Below are 22,675 nucleotides of genomic sequence, written 5' to 3' on the forward strand. Positions count from 1 at the left end.
TCCTTTGTTATTTTTTTTTGGTTTTGTATGATTGGGAATGGAGTGGGCGGCAGGTTGTAGTATTTTTGCTTTATTCAAGCTGTCTTTGATAGTGCATATTTGATGTCTTACTGATCTTTTGGGGACTACATTCAGGTTATGGATCATCCTCCTCGTTCAATTCACACGCCAACCATGAAGACAGCATATATTGGATCGGGACTTCCTGCACTAAAGGTATTCAATCATGTGTTCACATTTTTTGTACAATAAGGGGAAAAGTATTGCTCCTGGGCCACAGCATCAGGAATCTTACCAGAACTCTCCAGAAGAGTTCTTTGTGTGCAGGCTGGTTGCTTTCTAAAATTTAACAGCCCCTCAATAGCTCAGGAGTCTTCTGTATATATTAAAAAACAAACAAACAAAAACAACAACAAAAGCTTTTTTTGCAATTAATCAATGAAGTGTGTAAGTCTTTCTAATACATCTGTTCCACTATTTTGATAAATTGCAAAATAACAAAAGACTTTATGTAAAAGAATGCTAGAGATGTTTGAGCAGGCAGTTCTGTTGGCAACGTCTTAATAGATCAATGAAAAATACTAAGTGTGAAACAGATTGTACTGCACCCGTTGTTTCATTTTTACAACTGTTTTGCCTTAACAGTAAATAATGATTATTTTTCTAAGCTTATAGACCTCAGTTACAGTGTTGCAGTTGTGTGATTCATCCCACCATGTTTCTGTGATAGCAATCATGTCATATTTGTCTAACTGCGACAATGGTTTCCAACTCCTTCTGCTTGTTTCCCATGCTGTGTTTGGAGGCTTCAGCTGGTCTATCCGTTGCAGTCAACCAATTTTAAAATCAACTTTATTTGCATTCTTGCTTTAAATTGGGTATTCTGAAATAGCCTGTGCCTGACACCATAAAGCTGAACTCTGTCATAAAAATCAGAGTTTTGAAAAAGAAGTTTGATGTTTTACTTTGAACTAATGCAACACTCCTTACAGTGAAGCACTGAATGTTTCTTGAAAGATAGGTACATACATATGTTCAACTTGTACTGAGTGTAATTGGGTAATTTTGTCAACTTTCCTGTCTATGGTGGAAGCAAACTAATGTTCTGAGGCAAAGTTCAGTTTCTGTGGTTATGTTTGCATGGGATGGTTTAAGTTATCAATAACAAGCACTGATAAGGAATGTCTTCAGCCTGTGTGTTAGGAACTCAGGTCTCATTTCAGCAAACAGTCTTGTGTCTGTGTAAGATAACTATTCTTCAGAAGTGTTACAGATACTAACATACTTGTCTGCTTATTTCACAGCCTAAAGCACATCAGTTTGTAGTGAAATCATTTAATACCCCAACAAAATGCAATCAATGCACGTCTCTGATGGTTGGTTTAATAAGACAGGGCTGCACTTGTGAAGGTAAGTATAAAAGCAGGAAATGGGAACTGAAGTTCTTACAGATGCAGATTGCATAGTAAACAATAATGCAGGTGTCTTCTGTATACGTTTTGAATAACAGAATATATTCTCATTCTGCTGTCTTTTAACAGTGGAAGCCAAACACTTTGAGTATCTCATGAAAAAATTACCTAGTTATCTGGGGAAGTACTTATTCTGGTTGGTGGCAGAAGAGCTTAGCAGAGTTTATGTAAATTAGCAATAAGGGGCAGCAGTCAGTGGTCAAGTAGGCTGACAGCAACCTTGCTTTACGACCTGGAGCAGTATGTAAGAAAGTTTTGCCATTTAGTAACAATATTGCTTCTTTCCAGGACTGATTTATCCTAGGTTTTTGTATACACAGAATAACACGCATCATTTAGGGAAGTTTGCAGCTTTTTGTTTATAAGACAGATGGACCTAGAAAAATAATCATATAGATTTTTCAATTTGAACTTCTAATGAGTTCTATAGAACTCTGAAGCTGAACAACTCTGAATTTAGATCTAATCAAATTCTGCACTGCTGTTGTGCAAAAAAAAAAATAAATTACTTTTCTATTTTAGTGTAGCAAAGTTCAGTGCAACAATTCAATTGTTAGTAAAAAAATAAATAAATAAATAGAAAAAGCATCATCATCATTATCATAGCTTTTGCATTGCATAAGAAATAACCATCAAATACTTTTGTTTCGTTTCCTCCTCACAAGTATGTGGATTCTCCTGCCACGTGACCTGTGCAGACAAGGCCCCTGCAGTATGTCCAATCCCTCCTGAACAGACTAAGGGCCCTTTGGGAATAGATCCGCAGAAAGGTATAGGAACAGCTTATGAAGGACATGTCCGAGTAAGTATCAAATAGCAGCATTTGGGGCACTTGTGTCATATTTATTGCTTTCTGGAGGTGAAATTAAACTCTAATTTTAGGGGTGGATGATTTAGTAATTTCTTAAGGTAACAGTTTGGAAACTAAGACATCAATTTTCACAGAGCAACTCTTGGCATTTTCAACAGTATTTCTTTCTTTATCTGTTGGCCATAGTGCTTTGAGTTGATCTTGAATAGTCCATCTCTAGAGATCAGATCATCTTCCCAGGCCAGTGAGTTTTTGAGTCTTTCTGTTGATTAGTATTGTTTGCTGGTAATTGCTTGTAAAGAATCAGTTAAAAAATTACTAGGCAGATTTCTCTTGACCAACTAGAGATAGATGTTTATATCTTTTGTCAACATATCTTTGAATAAGCTTGTTTACTATGGAGAAACAATCTGTGGTGCTAATTTATTTTTTTTTAAACAACATGTTGTGGTATCTGTTTGATTGTGTTTGATGCTCTTACTGTATCTATGCTATTTCTTATCTTGCTTAATGTTATCACTGAACAAAAGTTTGTCAGCCTAGATGAGAGAATTGATTTTTGTACTGCCTGTTTGATTTTTGACTGCACAGAGATTTAAATAATTGATCAGAATTTATTTTGCTAAAGGTACCAAAACCAGCTGGAGTAAAGAAAGGTTGGCAGAGAGCGCTGGCAGTGATCTGTGATTTTAAACTCTTCCTGTATGATATAGCAGAAGGAAAAGCATCCCAGCCCAGTGTGATAGTGAGTCAAGTCATAGACATGAGGTAAGCTTTCTGTTGCTCAGTGGGAGCTTTTAGTAAAAGTAAGGGGGGTGACAATGCAATTAAAACTTTATTACTACTTCCTATGCCAAAATGCGTCTGTCATCTGTGTGTAAGTTGTGGAATTAGTAAAGAATAAAAATACATTCTTTTTGGGGTTGGATAGAATTTTGAAGACAGATTGACCTTTGTCATTGGATAAAATTAATAGAATTTTGTATTCAGGAGGGCTGAATATTTTGTTCTCACTGTCTTCAGTATTATTGAAATACTGACTTTGATGAAGGTTGAGGACATCTAACGTACCCAATTAAGATTACAACTTCTAGACAGTTTGGATTTTTATGAAAGAGTTGAAAGGGTCTTCTTGCCCCAGTCTGTTCTTTCTAGTTTGATTTTTGTTTTAAGTTTTTAATTTAAACAGATGCAAAAATAAATACTCTGAATAGGTATATTTCCATCAGCATTTACCAGGAGTAATTACATAACGTTGTGTTATGAGTTTCATTTGCAGGTAGAGAGAAAAGTCAGGATAATTTTAAAAATTAGATCTCAGTACTGTCCTGTTGTGTACATAACAAAACAAAGAAATTGATACTGTGGAAATATAAGTGAAAAAACAAACATACAGATTTTGCTTTCCTTAACTCTTTTCCAATAATGTTTATGGTCTCCATAAGGGATGAAGAATTCTCAGTGAGTTCTGTCCTGGCTTCAGATGTCATCCATGCAAATCGAAAAGATATCCCCTGTATCTTTCGAGTAAGTATGTCTGTCTTGAGCCTAGTAACCCAGAAGCACTGGGTTTTACAGTGTGATGTACAGCATGCATTCACTGACTACTTGGTTAGTATTTAACTTCTGTCACAAGTTCTAGCAGTGTGTCGTTCATGACTGCAGCAGTGCATAAAGCTCTGTACATAAATCCATATATTTTTCGTCATAAAAATAGCACAAGTTCTCATCAAAAAAGATGATAGGTTTTATTTTTTTCTAACCTTCACAATAAGACTTATGTTTCTCAACTTCCTATTAGGCATTTGAAGTTCTGTTCTTCATGACTTTCTACATTTTCATTTCCCAAAGTTGTCTTCTGCTTTTCAGTTTGATTTGCTGCATTATTCCTGAAGCATTTTTTTGTATGTAATTTCTTCATATAAAGGCACGGATTTTTGAAAACTCCCATTCATCAGGTAGTTAGTATACAGTGTAATACACTCGTCAAAATTTATCTGTTACCTGGCATCAGGATTTTGCCATCACTGTCTTTTTCTAATATTCTTCTTATTTTTACTGGATATTCTATTGAAGCTTTGACCTCAGTGAAAAATCTTTGGTATCTAATTAATTCATGTATCATTTCTTTACCTACACTATTGTATTTCACTCCTTGTTTTTCCTGCTTTCAGACTGTTCAGCACTCTGCATGCTGAGAGGAGATAAACCTACAAAAGGGGCTTTTGCTTTTATCTGTAGCAGCTGTACCAAATACATGATGTTGATAGGTCATTCTTCTGTATATAGCATTCCTATTATGTTAAATTAACGATGGAAACTATTGACTTTTAAAAAATACAGAATACTTTGTAAGAAATTCTTTACATTATAAAATTGCTGTGAGACGTCTAGCTGATTTAGGTGGATGTTTCCAAATTACAGAATAAATACAAATATGTTACAAAAAAAAACTTTCAGATTTTGCTGCATTATTCACATCTATAGGTCTTTCTGCCATGAGCTCTTGATTGTGATAATTTTTTTCTATTAACTAAAGCTAAATTTTTGCATTCTTAGATCAGATAGCTGATTAAAAGAGCACTTTACATGCATCTGATATCATGTATAAATTATCAAGATGAAATCTTTTATTGCTTATGACTTAAAATACGTATTTAAATATTTTCCAGGTCACAGCTTCCCAGCTGTCTGCATCCAGTAATAAGTGTTCAATCCTGATTCTAGCAGACGGTGAGAATGAAAAAAGCAAATGGGTAGGAGTGCTGAATGAATTGCATAGGATCTTGAAGAAGAACAAACTCAAAGACCGCTCAGTCTATGTTCCCAAAGAAGCTTATGATAGCACCTTACCCCTCATCAAAACAACACAGTCAGCAGCAATCATAGGTACGAAATGAATAAGAAGAAATCTCAGAAAAATTTCTTCTCTTAGATTCTAATGTTGCCAGAAAAAAGCAGAGTAATGTAGATGATTCATGATGGCCTCTATGATGGGTATGCATACGTTTTAAAGCATACTTTTTAAAGAAAAATATGTTAAATTACATTGTTTACTGAAAATAGAATAATATGTAGTGTGTTTATCCCGTACGGAAGTATGTATGGGAATACGAGAGAAGTGCAAAGTATGACCCAGAACTTTTGTCACATATTTAAAAATATGCGAACACATCGTTATAAGCCATTTTGGCTAAGCATTAAACATTACTCTTGTGTTATTCTGCAAATATAATTCCTAACTGATTCCTACAGATTTAGAACTACAGAATAGGTGTAAATCACTGATTTTACAAAAATCTGCCTGTTAAAAAAGAGAGAAAAAAACAGAGCTGAGAATAAAGTCTTTTAAAATGCTACTGCGCAAAGTATGTTGAGCTCAGATTATTTAAATGTGTTTTTTTATTTATTGCAAAGTAAGTGGTATACCTAACTACTCTGAATGATTTCTTAAAAATAATATTTCCTGTGTTATTTCTACTAACAGGAGAAATGGAAAAAGACTTATTTTTTCAGAAACTTGAAAGACCATTTTTTTCTTCTTTTTTTTTTTTTTAGATGAATGCATTTATTTTGGCTTTATATTTGTTTATTTCAAGATATTAAAAGAAATCTCTGTTAATCAGAATTAACACATTTGTTGGAAAAAAAAAAAACATTTTAAAAGAAAACTAACCTTTTTTTTCCCCTTTGTTAACATCATAGACCATGAAAGAATAGCACTGGGGAATGAAGAAGGGTTATTTGTTGTGCATGTCACCAAGGACGGTAAGAGATTCAGAACTGGTAATAATTTCCCTTATATTAAATAACCAGAAAATGACTTTGTAAGCCTTGTTCTCTTAAGATATCCTCTAGTTTCATTTTTCTCCATTTACTGTATTACAAGTTGGAGAGCCCCATGTGAGAGCAGATAATCAAGAAGCTGTTCTCTGTGCTTTCAGTTTTGCGTATCAGTTCCAGTAACAAAGATCCATCATCTGGAATGCAGCTGAAGGTTTTATTTCCTTGTTTGAAGCAGACTCAAAATTGAATTCAGGCCAGGTCGGGTCTTTGTCCAGTCAGGTCTTGAAAAATACCTAAGGTCAGAGATTTCACAACCTCTCTGGGCAGCTTGTTGCAATGTGTATTTCACAATGAAACATCTCATATCTAGCTGGAACATTCCCAGTTCCCAGCTGTGACTTTTTACCTCTTCTTCTGCTGTGCATCTCAGTAAGGTGCTTGGGTTGGACTTCTGTGTAACCTCCTCCTTGGTATTGGAAATGAAACCTTATGTTCAGTTATGTAGAGACATAACATCAGATGCCACAGCTAATTCAACAAGCAACATGTTTAATTGTACAGTTTAGTTCTTTGAGGGTTTTCCTTTATTCAGTTGTTTAGTGGCTATAAATTGTTTCTTAAATTAATTCTAAAATGATATTGCAGTTGTTATTACATAGGATCTATTCCTCCCTTTTTCTGATGAGAAGTCAAAGGATTATCCAGCACTGGCATATCTGGTATAATTAAAATACAAATTACAATTCAGTATTTTTAAATATATTTTAAGGGAGCAATAAAGGGGATTTCTTGTATTTTCCTCATAGTTTATCCACTACAAATACATACTTTTAAATCAATTCACGCTTCACTGTTATCATTTTTGTCGTGTTTTTTTTTAGAGATTATCCGTGTTGGTGACAATAAGAAGGTTCATCAGATTGAGCTTATCCCAAGTGAACAGCTCATTGCAGTAATCTCAGGACGAAACCGTCATGTGCGGCTTTTCCCCATGGCAGCGCTGGATGGAAGAGAGACTGAGTTTTATAAGTTGGCAGAAACAAAAGGCTGCCAGTCAATAGTTTCTGGACACGTACGCCATGGAGCCTTTACATGCTTGTGTGTAGCTATGAAAAGGCAGGTCCTCTGTTATGAACTAAATCAGAGTAAGACACGCCACAAAAAGATCAAGGAGATCCAAGTTCAGGGGAATGTCCAGTGGATGTCAGTCTTCAGTGACCGTCTTTGTGTAGGCTACCAGTCAGGTTTCTTAAAATATCCCCTTCATGGAGAAGGCAGCCCATACAGTCTGCTCCATCCAGATGACCACACACTATCATTTATCTCACAGCAGCCAACTGATGCCATCTGTGCAGTCGAAATCTCAAATAAAGAATACCTGCTGTGTTTTAGCAGCGTAGGGGTTTATGTTGATTGCCAGGGCCGAAGGTCTAGACAACAAGAATTGATGTGGCCTGCGACTCCATCATCTTGCTGTAAGTTGCTCTGTGTGTCTGTCTATTTGTTATTATACATAGAAGTGATCACTGCTTGTATTAATGTCACCAGGATGTGAAATTCAAGGAAAATTATTCAACAGGTAAATGAACACTCAGCTTCTGTGTCAGTGGTTTTAAATCTAGTCAAGAGGATTTAATCCTGATTTCATGTATACTAGTTTTGACAGCTCTGTAACAGACTTGTGCTGCTGTAGCTAGCACAAAGAGAAACCAAGGGCCAGGATTTCTAGGTCAGTTGCCCGATGTCCTATTTCTAAACACCCAGCCTGATCTCTAAAACAGCCTTAGGCCCTAGAGAGGCTAGTGGGATCTTTTTGCATTTGCTACAGCTGAAACTAGACTGTTGCTGTTTAAAGCCTAAAAATTTGATTATATTTTGGCTCAGCATTGTGATTTGAATTGCTCAAAGGTAACAAGATCTGGTAGTTAGACTTGTCTTTCTCTTAATGGTACTTATTCTTGCTTACTGTTTTTTTTTTTTGTTTTTTTTTCCGTATGCTTTTGTTGCTCCGTCATTCTCTCAACTCTTTTCTCATTCATCTTCTCTCTTTCTTTTTAATTTTATTTTATTATTTTTTTCCCATATTTTCCAAACTACAGCATAGTAGTAGAAAATGTATTTCAACAGTGTAGAAAATGTATTTCCTAACCTCACTGGGGAAAAAACAGAAAATTTTCAAGATTTCCTTTTCTAGTAAGAACTGTGTTAATCATTTATTGCATGTTTTTTCAAAGCTGGGACTTCATAATTGTGACAGAGGAAAAAGAAGGCTGCAGTGCTTGTCTTCCTCTTTTTAATATCTTTCTGAATGCAGATAAAGATTGGCCAAATTTGTCCTCAGATTATATGAGCACAAATCCTATGCTGATTTTTAAGATAGTCTGCCTTTTTACTTCACTGTGATGGCACTAGTCACATTGCAGAGGAGAGTAATGTTTCCTCTGGTCTGAATGAAGCCCCATCTCAATGTAGAAGAATAAGTTTTTACAGCCTGTATGTCACTTCTGTTTTTCAAGCAGGAGCATGATTATTACGATGTTAGAACTCACAAAATGACTGAGTCAGAATAAGAGATCAAGTAAATGAATAAAAAACAGTTATTTTTCACATTTTATACTGGCCATTGACATTTGTGCAAGTTTTTTCATTGCCTTAAATGGAGTGACTTGATGGCATTCCAATTCAGAACAGAGGTATAGTTTATAGCAAATAGTGTTACAGATAAACACAAGTTTGATGCTCTTGTTAGTCTTGGCAGACTATGGCAGCTTTCTTGCCAATGTGGAAGTACTGAATTCTCCTTTAGATGTCCCAGTGGAACAAGTTTAATGCTTGGAAAATGTGCCAGATGAGTAGCACAGAATTCCCTTTACAATGTGGAAAATTAGAAAAGAGAATTAAAACTAGCAGGAAATATGAAGACTCTCCTGACTGTATCATGGTGCTTAATTTTAACTGATGTTCATTTAGTACATGGTCCAAACACTAAGTACATTCATTCAAAGGACGGATATTAAATAACAAGAATACCTACCACATCATGTACCAAATACAAACTCTTAAAAATTGGGGTTTTAGAGGAGAAAAATATTTAACAACATCAGTGCTTGGCAGAGTAAGTTGTAATTCCTTGTAGTCTATGAAGTAGTTTGGTTCTGCAAAGTTAAAAGAAAAATCTTGCAAAGGTTTTAGAATTTTTTTTTGGTGGTGGCTTGCCTTTGCAATAAATTTAATGGCCATTTTTTAAGTTAAAATTTATTTTGCAAACTAAGGTTGTTTTTAGATCGTGTTTTTTTTTTTTTTTATTGTTGGTGGTGCTGGTGGTGGTATAGTTTTACTTTTTCTTATAAATACTGTTAAACAATAGGAAATTGTATATTGTGAACCCTGTGTAAAAGCACATGACTATATACCCAATCATTCCATCTCAGGTTACAATGCACCATACCTCTCTGTGTATAGTGAAAATGCAATTGATATCTTTGACGTGAATTCCATGGAGTGGATTCAGACTATTCCTCTCAAAAAGGTAACTTGCTCTTTCAATATCAGTTAAAGACTACGACTAGACTTCAGTATTGCTTTGCTACATTCATACTTTTTTTCTTTTTAAGGACATTAGAGTTCATCATTAAAACTGCTTGTTTAAACATAATTGAACTAAAAGAAAACAAACAAACAAACAAAAACCATTGTAAGTAGAATTTTGTTAGGTTTGGTTCACTTACCAAAAGGAAGAAGTGTTTGAAAACTGACACTACCTTGGTATTCAGGAGGTATTTGCTCAGCTGGAATAGGCTTCCTAGCAAGGTGTTTGATGACCCATGCCTGTCTGTGTTCAAGAGGCATTTGGATAATGCCTTTAATAATATGCTTTAACTTTTTGTTAGCCCTGAAGTGGGCAGGCAGCTGGAGTTGATGATCTTTGTAGGTCCCTTCCAACTGAAGTATTCTAATTCCAACTCTAAAGCTGTATTGGGAAAGGGAAGGGGAAAGGAAAGGGAAACAGCTTATCCTGGATGGAAGACACAAGCAAAGGAACAGCTCATCCTGGATGTCATCACTAAGCATGTGAAAGAAAAGAGGGTGATCAGGAGTAGTCAGCATGGCTTCACCAAGGGGAAATCATGCTTAATCAATCTGATAGCCTTCTACGATGGAATGACTGGATGGGTAAAGGAGGGGGAGAGCAGTGGATGTTGTCTACCCTGATGTCAAGAAAGCTTTTAACACTGAAGGGGGAAAAGGATTTGTTTCCAACAACTTATAGACTATTTGGAGAAAGATTTTTTTTTTTTCCTTTGTGTTACATCACAAATATCGTTAGGTTTTAGCAATCAGTATACACCCGTATGTCACAAAGTGTAATTGTGTCATGTTGCTAACACAAAATAAAATCATAGTGCTTTGTGCATCTGATAGACTGAAACTGTATTATTACATGAAGTATCTTATGGAACAATTTATTTAAATGCTGGTAGGAATGTTGTTGTGCCTATGGCTTTAAGTGGAATTTTAGGCAACTCCTTGTGTACCGGATCTCCAAACAGAAGTTGAAGATCTAAGGTTGTCCTTTCCTCCATTTTGTGGCTATACCAACCCTCACTTGTCACTTCTGAGAGCAGGCATGTGTCATTGGATACATGATTCCTCCAGATTGTAGTTCTTCTGTGGAGTAGGCTTTGCTCTGGCCAGTTACACTGTTCTGCTCCCTGGCTGGCTTTATAACAGTGCTCCTTTCATAAAGGTTAGAATGCTCCTTGGAACTTTCAGAATAAGATGAACTATTTAAATATGAGTTGTTATTAAAAGATTGGTTTTCCTTGTTTCAGGTACGACCCTTGAATACAGAAGGATCGCTCAACCTTTTAGGATTGGAAACAATTAGGTTAATATATTTCAAAAACAAAATGGCAGGTAAGTAAAAAGGAGCCAGTTTTCATCATGCAAATTATTGTGTAGAAAAAGCATTTTTATCTTGGCCTGAATCTGTGCATTGTAAAAAGTTACTTACATACATACATCTCTCAAATGTAAGTATACTTGTTAGTCTGGGAGAAAGCCGTGCTTATCACACAGTGATTGCAATGATACAGATATGTGGTAGGCAGGTAGCCTGATTTTTTTTTCCTTTTGAATATTCAATAAAAAAATATAAAAAAGACTTAGAAAACAGAATGACTAGTTGCTCCCCCACATCTGAGATAGCCTGCCAAAACACCATCTAAAAACACCTGCACAATTTAGGGCTTTAATAATGATCTTGGCAGTGCTGAATTGAAACTAATCTTATACTTGACCTAAAGAAACCATTCCCAAAGGTCAGAAAACCAATGTTTTATACTGTGGTTTGTTTTTTTTTTTTAAAGTATGTTCTCCTTGAAAAGGGAAAATAAAGGTTTTGTTTGAAAGAATTAATCAACGTTTATTTTGAGAAATACAGTTGTGGCAGAAGGGTGAAGAGAAGGGTTAGGTGTGCTTTTGTTTAACAGAGTAGACGATGACCAAAAAGACCCCTAAATGAAGGAGCGTTTTTTCAAACTTGATGGAAAATAGGTGGTGAGCTGCACTAGCAAAAGTAGAAAGAGGAAATGTCTTTGAATTCAAATTCCATGAATGCCTAATGAAGCTTCTGGATCATTTTCGTATTGATTCCAGAGGGCGATGAGCTGGTAGTTCCTGAGACATCAGATAACAGCCGGAAGCAAATGGTTCGAAATATCAACAACAAGCGCCGCTATTCATTCAGAGTACCAGAGGAGGAGAGGATGCAGCAGAGAAGGTCAGTGTGCAACCTGTACTTGTCTTCCACACGTGCCTGTGGGTCCTGAAGGACAGTGGATGATGCCAATGCAGCAGTACTTCACTTGCTGCTTTCTGGAATGCGCATTCAGATGTTTCTGTGTCTTCACTAGCGTGTTAATCCTCTGTATAATTTCTGTTAACACCAGTTTGGAAATGGATATATGCTGGATACACGAGTAATTTCATTAATACAAACTGTCTGAAACACCTCTAATTTGGAATACAAATTTCCACATACTGTATATAGGGACAGAGGTGTGCACATACATTGTATATGTAAAGATCTGTAATAAACACTTTGCAAAAGGAGATTGCATTGATAATTATGCATATATATTTTCAGACTTCTGTTCTGCTTTTCCTTCTAGAAAGGCAGTTCTACTCTCAGCAGTATTCCAAAGCAAGCACATGCTTTCCAGATTTATTTAACTACATTAACTGTAAATTTCAGTAAACTCATCTTCAGGGGACATGGGGCAGCATGACATATTTCTAAATAGAAGTCTTTAACAGGTCACAAATACTTTCCTAAATGGCAGTAGAAATAGGTTTGCACTATTCATTCACAGTGTTCACAAAGCACGTTACTGTCTGTTTACTATCACCCAATAAGGATGGCTTACTGCTGTGCTAAACTACTCTCCAAATACTTCAGGTTTCTTACTTTCAACTTCTGTGAATGGCTGGCTCTCAGCTTTCTTTTCTTTTTGGCTCTGAGAAAAGTAATATGTGTGTGATGTGGAGATAAAATTCCAATTCTTGTTCTTGACTTTTTTGAGCTGATTGTGGTTTGGTCTTTTAAAATTATATTTATCCTGAGCTCTGAAATGCATACTTTTGGAGAACTTGTAATGCCATTCTGACCACAGACTGAGAAAGGTACCACAGTATTACTTTAATTCTGTTCTCTTATTTTCTACTTCATTTTCATCTGTGCTTTGTAATACAGCATCATGAGTGAGTTCTGCTTTTGCTCATCTTACAGAGCTTTTTATCAGCTCATAGTGGTTGTATATTTTCTGACTTTTAGTAACTATTGGGTGTGGGCTGTTAGCCTGCAAAATATCATTCATTTCTTCTGGCCCTTAGCTCTCTCTTCAAGCTGGAAGTTTCCCAGCTTGCTTGTCCATGCCAGTGCTGATAGCAAGAGTTTATTATTGCTAACGTGGTTAAATAGTTAATTTCCCCTTTAAAATAGCTGATAATCCAAGCTATAATTATTTTTTTAAATGGCTGTCTTCACCTTGAACAAAATATCTAACCAGTATTTTTTCTTCCAGGGAGATGCTACGTGACCCAGAAATGAGAAATAAATTAATTTCTAACCCAACTAATTTTAACCACATAGCACATATGGGTCCAGGTGATGGTATACAAATTCTCAAAGACCTTCCAATGGTAAGTGCAAAAGTACATGTGAGAATGACTGACTGCAACAGAGGCTGCAAATAAGAGAAAGATAGACAACTACAATTTTAAATATACGTTCAGAGTGTTTGATTAATTTCATATCGGGAACAGTGTAACTAGGGAATGGATGCTGTTTGATAAAATTTACATGAAGAGGATGACACTTAAGCGTTGATGGCTGGGGAAGGATTAACTAATGCCTCTTGGGTTTTAAGGCAGGTTGGCTTCTCAGTGTTGGTTTTAGCTTTTATAGCATTTATAAAAGTAAAAAGAGGATTTGAGCCTGGATACTTTGTGGAAATGGAAAGAGAAATTCTTTTCTCCATGAACTACGTTACTGTAAGTTCAATTCCTTTCTTTTCTTCCCATCCCTAACTGCAACTTAGCCTCTCTCTCTACAGCCTCTTCTCCTCAGATAGTGAAACCGTGGCAGTTTAAAAGCATGTAGTGTCCAAATTTCTTTCCATGAGTAAGATGCGATTTTTCATTTTCTCTCCAAATTAAGTAGATTCAGTGAAACAGAATTTCTTAAATGAAAACTGCCCTTTAAGTAAAAATGAAGAAAACAAAACTTGTAATAGCACACACATTTGTCTCCACAAAGCCCTTTTGAGGAAATACTCAGCAGGAAGTTAGTGAAGTTTTTGCTGAGCTACAAATTAATATTTAGTTCAAAGGAGATAATCATACTGCTTACTTCAGGCTATGTTGAACATCTATCTTATTTATGTGTTCTGTATTGCTTTCTAAACAATGGTTTTTCGTCCACAATAGATGTGATTCAGGATATGATAATCAACTCTGTAAGAAAGATTCTATGATATTATTAAACAGACGATACAAGTACCTCCGTAAGACATAGGCATATATAATTAGTACAGCAGCGCTGTCTAAAATCATCATCAATATTACTTGGAGTTTATGCAGAAAGCAGAAAGTTAGGAGGACTTCTCAGTATCTGAAAAACTAAAAGGAAACCACAATAAGACTGGAAAAGAAAATGTGCCGTGTAGTTGCACTGGCTTTGGAGCTTAAGAGCTTAACTTGTGGTCTCCAGATACTCATTTCTGCAAAAAATGGTACTTCTATGTTATATTTTACATACCAATCTTTACATCTTTGAAGTCTGCATCTTGAACAGGAGCCCTTTGACACTGTCTTTTACTTGTATGAGGATAGGCAAGGAAAGGATGTTTCCTTTAATCTCATACTAGAGACACTTAGAAAAGGGTCTCTATAACAAGTTGGTGCAGCTGAGCAACAAACAGTAGTGTGTGTATATTTATAACAAACTAAAAATGAAAAGAAGCAGGCTGGTTCTAAAAAATGCAAGACAAATCCAAGGGAAGTTGGCCAAAGGCCAACTCACATCTCACCTGGATGTTTATGTTTATATATATATAGATGTGTGTGTGTGTGCCTGCTGTTTAATGATAATTTGCTTCAGGGCAGGATGCAGATCAGAACTTCTTTTCAACTCTTCCCTTACTACTGTGTTCTTTCAAATATTTCTGGTTCTAGTCAAGCAGAGAAAATAATTACTAATGATAAAGGTAGGGCAAAAGATGTCTTATTTCATGAGTGTTGAAAGTTCTTGAGAATGAAAAGCTGAGAGGATTCTTAATCAAGCCCCAAATCTGGAAAGTGTAAAATGAGGAGATACTTCACCTATAGATGGGGATTTTCGAGACTCTTACCTGGATTAATATTTCTTGAGCTATATCAGCCTTGTATTAGCTAAAAGGTCACATTTGGAAATAGCATTGGTAATTTGCTTCTTACCAATCAGTACAATGTTTTGAAAGAAATTTAGAAATCACTTTCTGTGCTTAATATTGACGAGAAGACATTAGAAAATGTTTACTCCGTAAAACTGATTTCTGCACTTGTTCCACTGCTGCATCTTTTTTTTTTTTTTTTTAAAAAAAGTTCCTCTTAAAATCTCTTTTTTTGCAAGTAGTCTTAATGCTGGGAGAAGTCATTGCAGATAAAGCAAATTTGTTATTTAATTTTATATTTTCAGTAACAAGGTAAAGAATACTCTTCCAGTCCTTTGTATGGCTTAGCTTAGTATGCTTCAGAAGAAAATGTATTTAATTTTAAAGAAATACGGGAAAGATTGCTGCCTTTTACTTTGCAAATGCTCGTTTCTGTTTACCAAAAAGGCTAATAAAATACATTTTTGCATGTAGAGTGCTACCACTAGGGGGAACACGTCGTATGCAGCTAATAGTTTTCTCAAATTGTCTTCATCCAACTACTTTATGAGATGTTGCTTATGAAATATTGGAATACAGAAAGTGAATGAAAATAATGGACTGAGCCTTTTTACTTGCTGTTTCTTCTGACTTCCTTGGGCAATTTCAAATGTGGCCGGATCTAGTGATAAGAAGTTGTTCTTCCAGCATGGGTTTTCGCTGAAGTCAGTATGGTGTTATGTAGGCAGAAGGGTCCTTATTGATAGGGTTTAGTAGAGAACAGATATTTTAATCTCTGCATTGGATGAGATTGTCACATTTTAATAGCCAGCTTGGCCTAGATTTATCTTACATCCATGGATGAACTTTATAAAGCGAATGACAATTTTTATTTACATGTATGTGTTTATATATGTGTATTTATTATATACACCATATATACATATATATGTATGTATACATTAAGTGAATCCAATCAAAACCCATCTCTGCAGTCCCATTAACCTCCCTCTGCTGCCCTTTTCAGGTGAAGTGCCTCTAATTGAGCAAAGCACAGAATTAGAAGTAGGAGCAGTGTCCATTGCATGGCCAGGTTGCAATATGCTGGGAGGACAGGTGGGGACACACACGTGGCCTGCCCTCACCCATGGCATAACTGCCTACTGGATGCAGTGCCCAAGGGAGCTTCCTTGCTCCCAGGCTGCTGCTTTCCTTAATGATGTCTTTTGGAAGACCAACTTCAGGGCATTTAATTTGTATTGTAAAAGTCCAAAATGAAAATCAGACAAATGGAGAGTTCAAAATTATTCCTGGCTATTTGATATGTTGTGTACAAAACAGATGCCTACATATGCACAGCATGGTTGTCTGCATGTGAGAATGTGCATGTATGTGCTGACACTGCCACACAAGGGAAAAAGACACTTTATGTGCATTCTTTCCAAAGTCTTGGTATGCAACAGGCACATGGTATGAGCAGTGAGATAAATGTATGACAAATGGCAGTCTTTTCGCCTAGTCCCGTGTTCTCACCATAATGGATGCCCTTGACTTCAGTACAGCCCTGTGTTTGCGCAGAAGTGAATATGCCCAAGACTGAGTGAGGTCAGATTTAAAAGAGAATACATTAGATGTAATCAGACATCTATGAGCTTGCATCCTTCTTTCCTTCATCGCCATCAGGTACTTAAGGGTCTGGCTTTGACAAACAAGTTTGTGGGCTAAGCCGTAACAGAAACCAGAACTTCTTATGTGCTGTTAGCAGAGTTGTAATCAGTACGTGTTTGTATTTAATTGATGTGGATACTAGATTGGGGTCACTGTACTGCTCTGTACAATTTAGAATTGTTCCTGTTAGTATATCCCCAAACTCATTTATGTACGTGTTTTTCTTCCCTAGCAGCCTGTCACCAATTAACTGGCCGTACAGTCTGGCCTCCCTTCTGCCCTCTTGTCCCTTGAAGCCACTTTATCGTGGATGCTCCTTAGTAGTGAAGATCTGAAATCTGGAACTGCACTTACTGCAGCACAGACTACCGCTCTGTGTCCATCAGATTTACAGGATTGATTTTGCTTTCATATTCTGCATGCCGGAGTATTTTACACACAAAAGCTAGTCTCAACTGCCATGGTATTTGATCGTTAATGCTTCAGTTTGACCTCATTACACATGAGCCATTATACTTCCATTACAGATTATGTGTGAAGCTTTGCTTGTTTGAAGTGAGAACCTATCAGAGGAAATGAATACTTAAACATATTTGATATTCTTTAAAGACAGTGGGAACCACATGCATGTATCTAATGGCAGAGTCCATGGAGAGAGTTCCATGAAGGATTGCTTTTAAAATGTTGCCATATCGTGGCTTTTTCACGCTCATGAATGGCTAAATATTTTTATTGCCTGCAGTTGGCCTGCCCTTGGCTTTTTAGCTTTTTAGACACTCCCTTTTCTCCCTCATTGGCTTTTAAGAATGTAGCTGGTTTGCTGCCAGTTCTAGTGGTAGCAGGTATCTCAGTGAAGTCTACGTTCGTGGACCATTACTGGAATGGTGGCTTCTCGTACTCATATTCAGATGCTGCTAAACTTATTAGAAACAATTTAATATATATTATATATTACATGCCACAACGTGTTCATTGATGTTTCAGTTAACATGCAAAGCCTCATAATACCTATGCATTTAAAAAATAATAATAATTTGGATTTTAGCAGCTGAGAGAAATGAAGAGAACAGTTCCAACAATGTTTGATGATATGTATTGGGATGTGATTTAATGTTCATCCAAACTTTACTATATTCCACATACAAAAAGTAGTGCCTTAGGTTTAGTAGAGGGGTAAGCTGAATTTTTACCATATTTTATTTCAGTAAGTCCTAACATTTCTAATGCTATCCGGACCTGTTTCTTTTAAGGTGATGAAATCAGTTGGATAAGGGGAAGAGAAAAATTAGGAATGGTGTTCTGATTTGCTGGTGGCCTTTGGTTAAACCATCCATTCAGCAGGCTGAGCTGCTGAAAACGTACAGATGGCACAGGGAGTGAGATTGAGCCTTAAAATGCTTTTCTGTTAAATCTGGATTTAGGTGAATTTGAATAATGAGCACTTGTGTCAGCATGTTCTGAAGAGATCAATTCGAATTTTTTCCTGCTTAATTTGCAGGATTACTTTTCTCTCCTTTTTCTTTATGTCACACTTTGGGGGCACATTGCTCAGTTGACCTGTTAAAAATGTTTGAATTTCCCAATATTTCTGCTCCTTATCTGATAAGGGCCCACTCTTCTGGAATGTAGAGACATCAGTGCAAAGTCTGAGCACCACGAAGGTGCTGTCAGGCTTAGTGAGCAGACAGGAGGAAATAGGCCTTGTGTTCTCTGTACGACAGGGTGAATTGTCCCAGTTGTCTGACACTAACCAGCTCACCTTCCCACCCCGTCTGTGTCCCTATCCCGTTGAAACACTGTTCACACCTGTTAGGAATACTCTGTGTTTGTTGTATGGGTGATACTTAATTTTAATGGAATCGCTAAAATGCATGACTAATCGAAGGAAATCTCTTACGATCTCTAACTGTTGTGTATTCTCATCTTTTTTTCTTCCCACACCATCTCACCTGTGTTCACCTTCCTTTGTGTTATGTCTATTTTAGATTGTAAGCTCCTCAAGGCAGGGAACTGATGCTTCTTCACTGTCTGTAAAGCACCTTTTATAACTGTGGTGCTCTTTGAAATATCAAATTCTAATAAATATTAGAATTTATCGCCAATGAGTTAAAAGTTTTATTTTTTAATATTTTAGCAACAGCAAGGGCAACAGGCCCGTGTGACACCATCTAGGGAGGGTACTCGGAGGACTGGGGGTAACTGTAAGAACCTGTGCATTGACAAGCGAGCAGGGCTGCTGTTTGGCTGTCCTTTGGTGTTTGACTGCTTTTGCAAACTGCTGTTGCTGGTGTAACCTGCGCAACCATCCTTCATCGCTTTCTCTTCCCGTTGTCTTTGATAGCAGCACTCCCCTTGTCGGTCCCCTCATCATCAGTCCCGTATGATGTCCTCTCTGAGCAGCTTTGAGCACCTCTGCAACGTGACTGTTAATTCAGCTGAAAAATTCCTCTCCTACGATTCCATAAGCACTGCATTTCCCCCACCTCCTCACTCTGTCCTGGGTACTCCAAACTTATGGCTCTGTGGGTATGGACAGCTGAGTTCACTGTACTAACACTCTGTGATTTTCCTTTCACCTGGCTATTAACATGGGAGAAAAACCCTTGTAAATACACTGGTTTCCTTCACCCCCTAACTTTCTGCTGTCCCAGCTCATTTGTTTTCTGCTGTCAACTTTGAGCTTTCCCCAGCTCTGACATGCCAAGAAACAGATAACTAATGGCTTTAAAAAGAAAAGAAGTGTGTAACAACTGGGCTGAACGTTTTGCTGTGAAAATTGCTTTTCAATCACCAGAAGGATCTGGGAATTTATTATATATATTTTTTTTTTTGCTTTATGGTGTACATCCTCCAGCAGTCAGTGGCAGGGATGAGATGCTGTGTATCAGGTTGCATTAGGAAAAGGCTCTGGGTCTGTCTCTGTTGCACCAAGCTTCCAAACGGTTTGTTTGTGATGAAATTGTGTGGAGTGCAAGAATTTACACAGTTGGAGAGACACAGATTGTGCCTAGACACAATCTCGGTTCAATTACATGAATGAAGTTGAAACGTGTACAAGCAGGAAGATCAAAAATGAAAGATAACACCATCTCGTTTACACAGGTCCTCTTAATCCTAGTGGTTGTAATCAGTGACCAAGGTAAAATATCATGCTGTAGATCTCCTTCCAGCTGGAATGTAAAATCTGGGGGATGGAATCGATACTTTATTTTTTTCATGCATTGTGCATCCTGGTCTGAATACGTGAGGTTGGTATGTCCTATGGTGCTTCAAGCCATACTAAAACAATTACACAAGTACTTGCTAGCGTATTGTAATTACGTACCGTGCTCTGGCCTTTAGTTCTGCTTAGGACAGATCTGCAGGTAAATCAGAAATCGCCTGTGAGGTAGATTGGTGGTGGGTGGTTGCTCAGGGCTTGTGTGTGTCTGAGCTGGGCCCCCCTGTAATGGGAACACCACTGATGGGTTCTGCGACCTCCGGACACTCTTCAGACACGTGCAGCAAACCTTCACTGCCAGGCTGCCTCGCTCTTCTAGACCCCTACTGCTTGAAAGGGTTTCAGATACTCACCTACAAACCACGCTGGAGAGAATTTAAAAATGCAGATGGAATAATAATGTATTTTCCATAAAGTCTCCATAAGGTTTTCCAGCATGTATTTAGTTCATTTTTAGATCAAAGAACAATAAATTTGCTCTGTGGAGAAACTTTCTACAAGGAATTACATGGACATTGCAAACTGAGGTCATGAAAAATAATCGTCACTAGCAACACTAACAAAATAAATTAGTCTTTTTAACATACTCATTCCTCCCTTCCCCTGCTGCCTGTAGGTTATCTATTCAGTCCCTGTTGGGGAGGTAGATTGCCTTGTCATTAAATGTAATTGCTCTCCTTGCAAAATGAAATGTAGGTTTATACAAGTATGAAGCGCCTTCCATGCAACTTCAGTGTGCTAATTGCAGTGCACACGTTTCCTGGTGCTGCTCTTGGGTTTCCTCTTTATTTCTCAAAACACAGCAATAACCTCTTCCCTTGACTATTTGTTCCTTTATGTAGCATCAGAGGAGTCCCTGTTCGTTATGCACAGCCAGGTTGCTCATGCTCTACGCTGTAACTCAGGTTGTTCATTGCATGGTGAAGGACAGGTACAGAAATTTAGTATTTGGTGCTACAAAGTAGGTTGTTCGTTCTCATTTGGAGAAAAAAAAAAAAAAAAAAAAAAAAAAGGTAAGCAAGAGGCAGCAACGTGATCCCGCAGGTGATTTAAAATAGATCCTTATAAGCCTCTGGGTATAAATCCTCACTGACAACTCTGCAGAAGCGGTTATGGGGAGAATTAAACAAGGCTTTTCCCTTAGTAAGGTCTCTGATACTCTTTTTGGTGTTTGAGAGAGATTTTAAATTCTTCTTTGTTTTTCGAGTGTTAAAAATGAGTCGTTTCTAGTCCACTGAGACGAAAAGCAAAGATTTGAGTGTAGTAGCAAAGAGGTCTGTAATAGCAGTGACTCTTCAAGTCTCTGTAAAATTGGACTGACAGCAGATTGGCAACAATTGTCTGATAAAGGCTGCACTATATAATACCTATTCGTTGCAAAGCCTTTATCTAAATATCCACTTTAAAATATATCCGGAGAAATAGTTGGTAGCTGAAAGTCGCTGAGAATACCTGAGGGGTGGTGGGTGGGGGAATCTTTGTTCTGGTCTGAAATTTGCATGACTTTGCTGCAAATAGCTGTAAATAGGCATTGCAATAGAAAATGTTGTTTTATTGTGTTTTATTTACCTTATCTGAGAGAGTGGATGGGAAAATAACTAAATATGGCTAGGAAGAAATTAACAGTTACTGCTGGAAGTGTTTTGTGACATGGAAATAAACTGATGCTCAGAGCTACCTGCAGTTCTTTCCACATTCTGCATCTGTAAAGGTTCCCTAAACTTAACTCTAGTTAATGCTCATGACTTAATAGTGGAAATCATGTTAGCCTCGTGTTTAGGCAGAGATAAAATGATAAGAAAGGATATCAGAAACCCTGGGTTAAAAAGCCAGCTCATCTTTAGGCTAACTAAGCTGAGAATCCTTTTTCCCCACAGTTAGCTATAAGTTAACAGAAGCAGAAGTAACATCTCCAATTAGTTAAAAGTATTGTTTTCCCTTCACGTAATGACAAAACCTATTTTTAAGGAACTGCCATATCCAAGCAGAGGCATTGTGTTTTATCTCTCCCCTCAGTAAAGGACCACTTCAGCCCAGTAATAATTTAGAAAATCTCGCTGGAACTCAGGTAGTGACAATGGAAATACATAGAAAAACTGATGGCGGGTGCCCTGGTCATCCTGTTTGAGCAGGCTGGAAACACGAGGCGGATTGTTACTTTGGTTCAATTGATGGAGGTCTGGAGAAATGCTGTTAGTCCCTTCAGAATCACCCAAGTAATGGAAGACTGATCCAGCAGGTGGTGTTACAACTCTGCAGGCGTTAGGGATTAATGTGGTTACCATAGGAAGTTATGTAGAGCTGCAGAGTTGGTTTGCAAACTTTGCTGACATGCTGCTCAGACAATTCATACCTGGTAAGGTTGGGTTGTTAATGGGTATTGGGGCCTTCCTTCCTAACATCCAAGGTTGAACCAGCAGTCGATAAAAAAAACTCGTTGTTGTGTGTCTGCATTGCAGAATCTTCGGCCTCAGGAAAGTCGGACTGTGTTCAGTGGCTCCGTCAGCATCCCATCGATCACGAAGTCCCGCACAGAACCAGGACGATCAATGAGCGCAAGCAGCGGGTTAGCAGCAAGTAAGCAAACAGACCTGTTGGGCTGGGGCTATACACAAGTGTTTTAGGGAAGTTAGAATTAAAACAGCATTCTTACCTTTAGGACTGCTTTGCTTAAGTGTTTTAAATCATTGCCAAGTTGTTCTCAAGTTCCATGGTTACTCTTTGGTGCTGACCTGCACAGAGCTGTTGCTGCCTCTCTTGCTGCTGGTGCAGAGAGGAAGCAGTAGGAAACTGACTGCTGGTATGG

At 37.4% G+C, this 22,675-nt stretch overlaps 1 protein-coding gene across 6 annotated transcripts in view; it reads left to right on the top strand.

Moving 5' to 3' along the window:
- Nucleotides 1-22,675, top strand: part of CDC42BPA (CDC42 binding protein kinase alpha) — a 150,223-nt gene that overhangs the window by 120,677 nt on the left and 6,871 nt on the right. For 4 of the 6 annotated variants that reach the window (XM_032184439.1, XM_032184440.1, XM_032184441.1 and 1 more), the window contains 13 exons: nucleotides 136-216; nucleotides 1,305-1,410; nucleotides 2,138-2,274; nucleotides 2,912-3,051; nucleotides 3,729-3,810; nucleotides 4,956-5,172; nucleotides 5,989-6,051; nucleotides 6,951-7,544; nucleotides 9,501-9,598; nucleotides 10,902-10,986; nucleotides 11,728-11,851; nucleotides 13,155-13,272; nucleotides 22,329-22,446. In XM_032184439.1, coding sequence (XP_032040330.1) covers nucleotides 136-216; nucleotides 1,305-1,410; nucleotides 2,138-2,274; nucleotides 2,912-3,051; nucleotides 3,729-3,810; nucleotides 4,956-5,172; nucleotides 5,989-6,051; nucleotides 6,951-7,544; nucleotides 9,501-9,598; nucleotides 10,902-10,986; nucleotides 11,728-11,851; nucleotides 13,155-13,272; nucleotides 22,329-22,446 — 1,963 coding nt within the window. Of the gene's footprint in view, nucleotides 1-135; nucleotides 217-1,304; nucleotides 1,411-2,137; nucleotides 2,275-2,911; nucleotides 3,052-3,728; nucleotides 3,811-4,955; nucleotides 5,173-5,988; nucleotides 6,052-6,950; nucleotides 7,545-9,500; nucleotides 9,599-10,901; nucleotides 10,987-11,727; nucleotides 11,852-13,154; nucleotides 13,273-16,881; nucleotides 18,755-22,328; nucleotides 22,447-22,675 lie in introns of those variants that run through there. The other 2 variants (XM_032184443.1, XM_032184444.1) reach the window with 2 other exon arrangements.

The sequence above is a fragment of the Aythya fuligula genome, chromosome 3 (genome assembly GCF_009819795.1).
Source record: "Aythya fuligula isolate bAytFul2 chromosome 3, bAytFul2.pri, whole genome shotgun sequence".
NCBI classification, from domain to species: Eukaryota; Metazoa; Chordata; class Aves; order Anseriformes; family Anatidae; genus Aythya; species Aythya fuligula.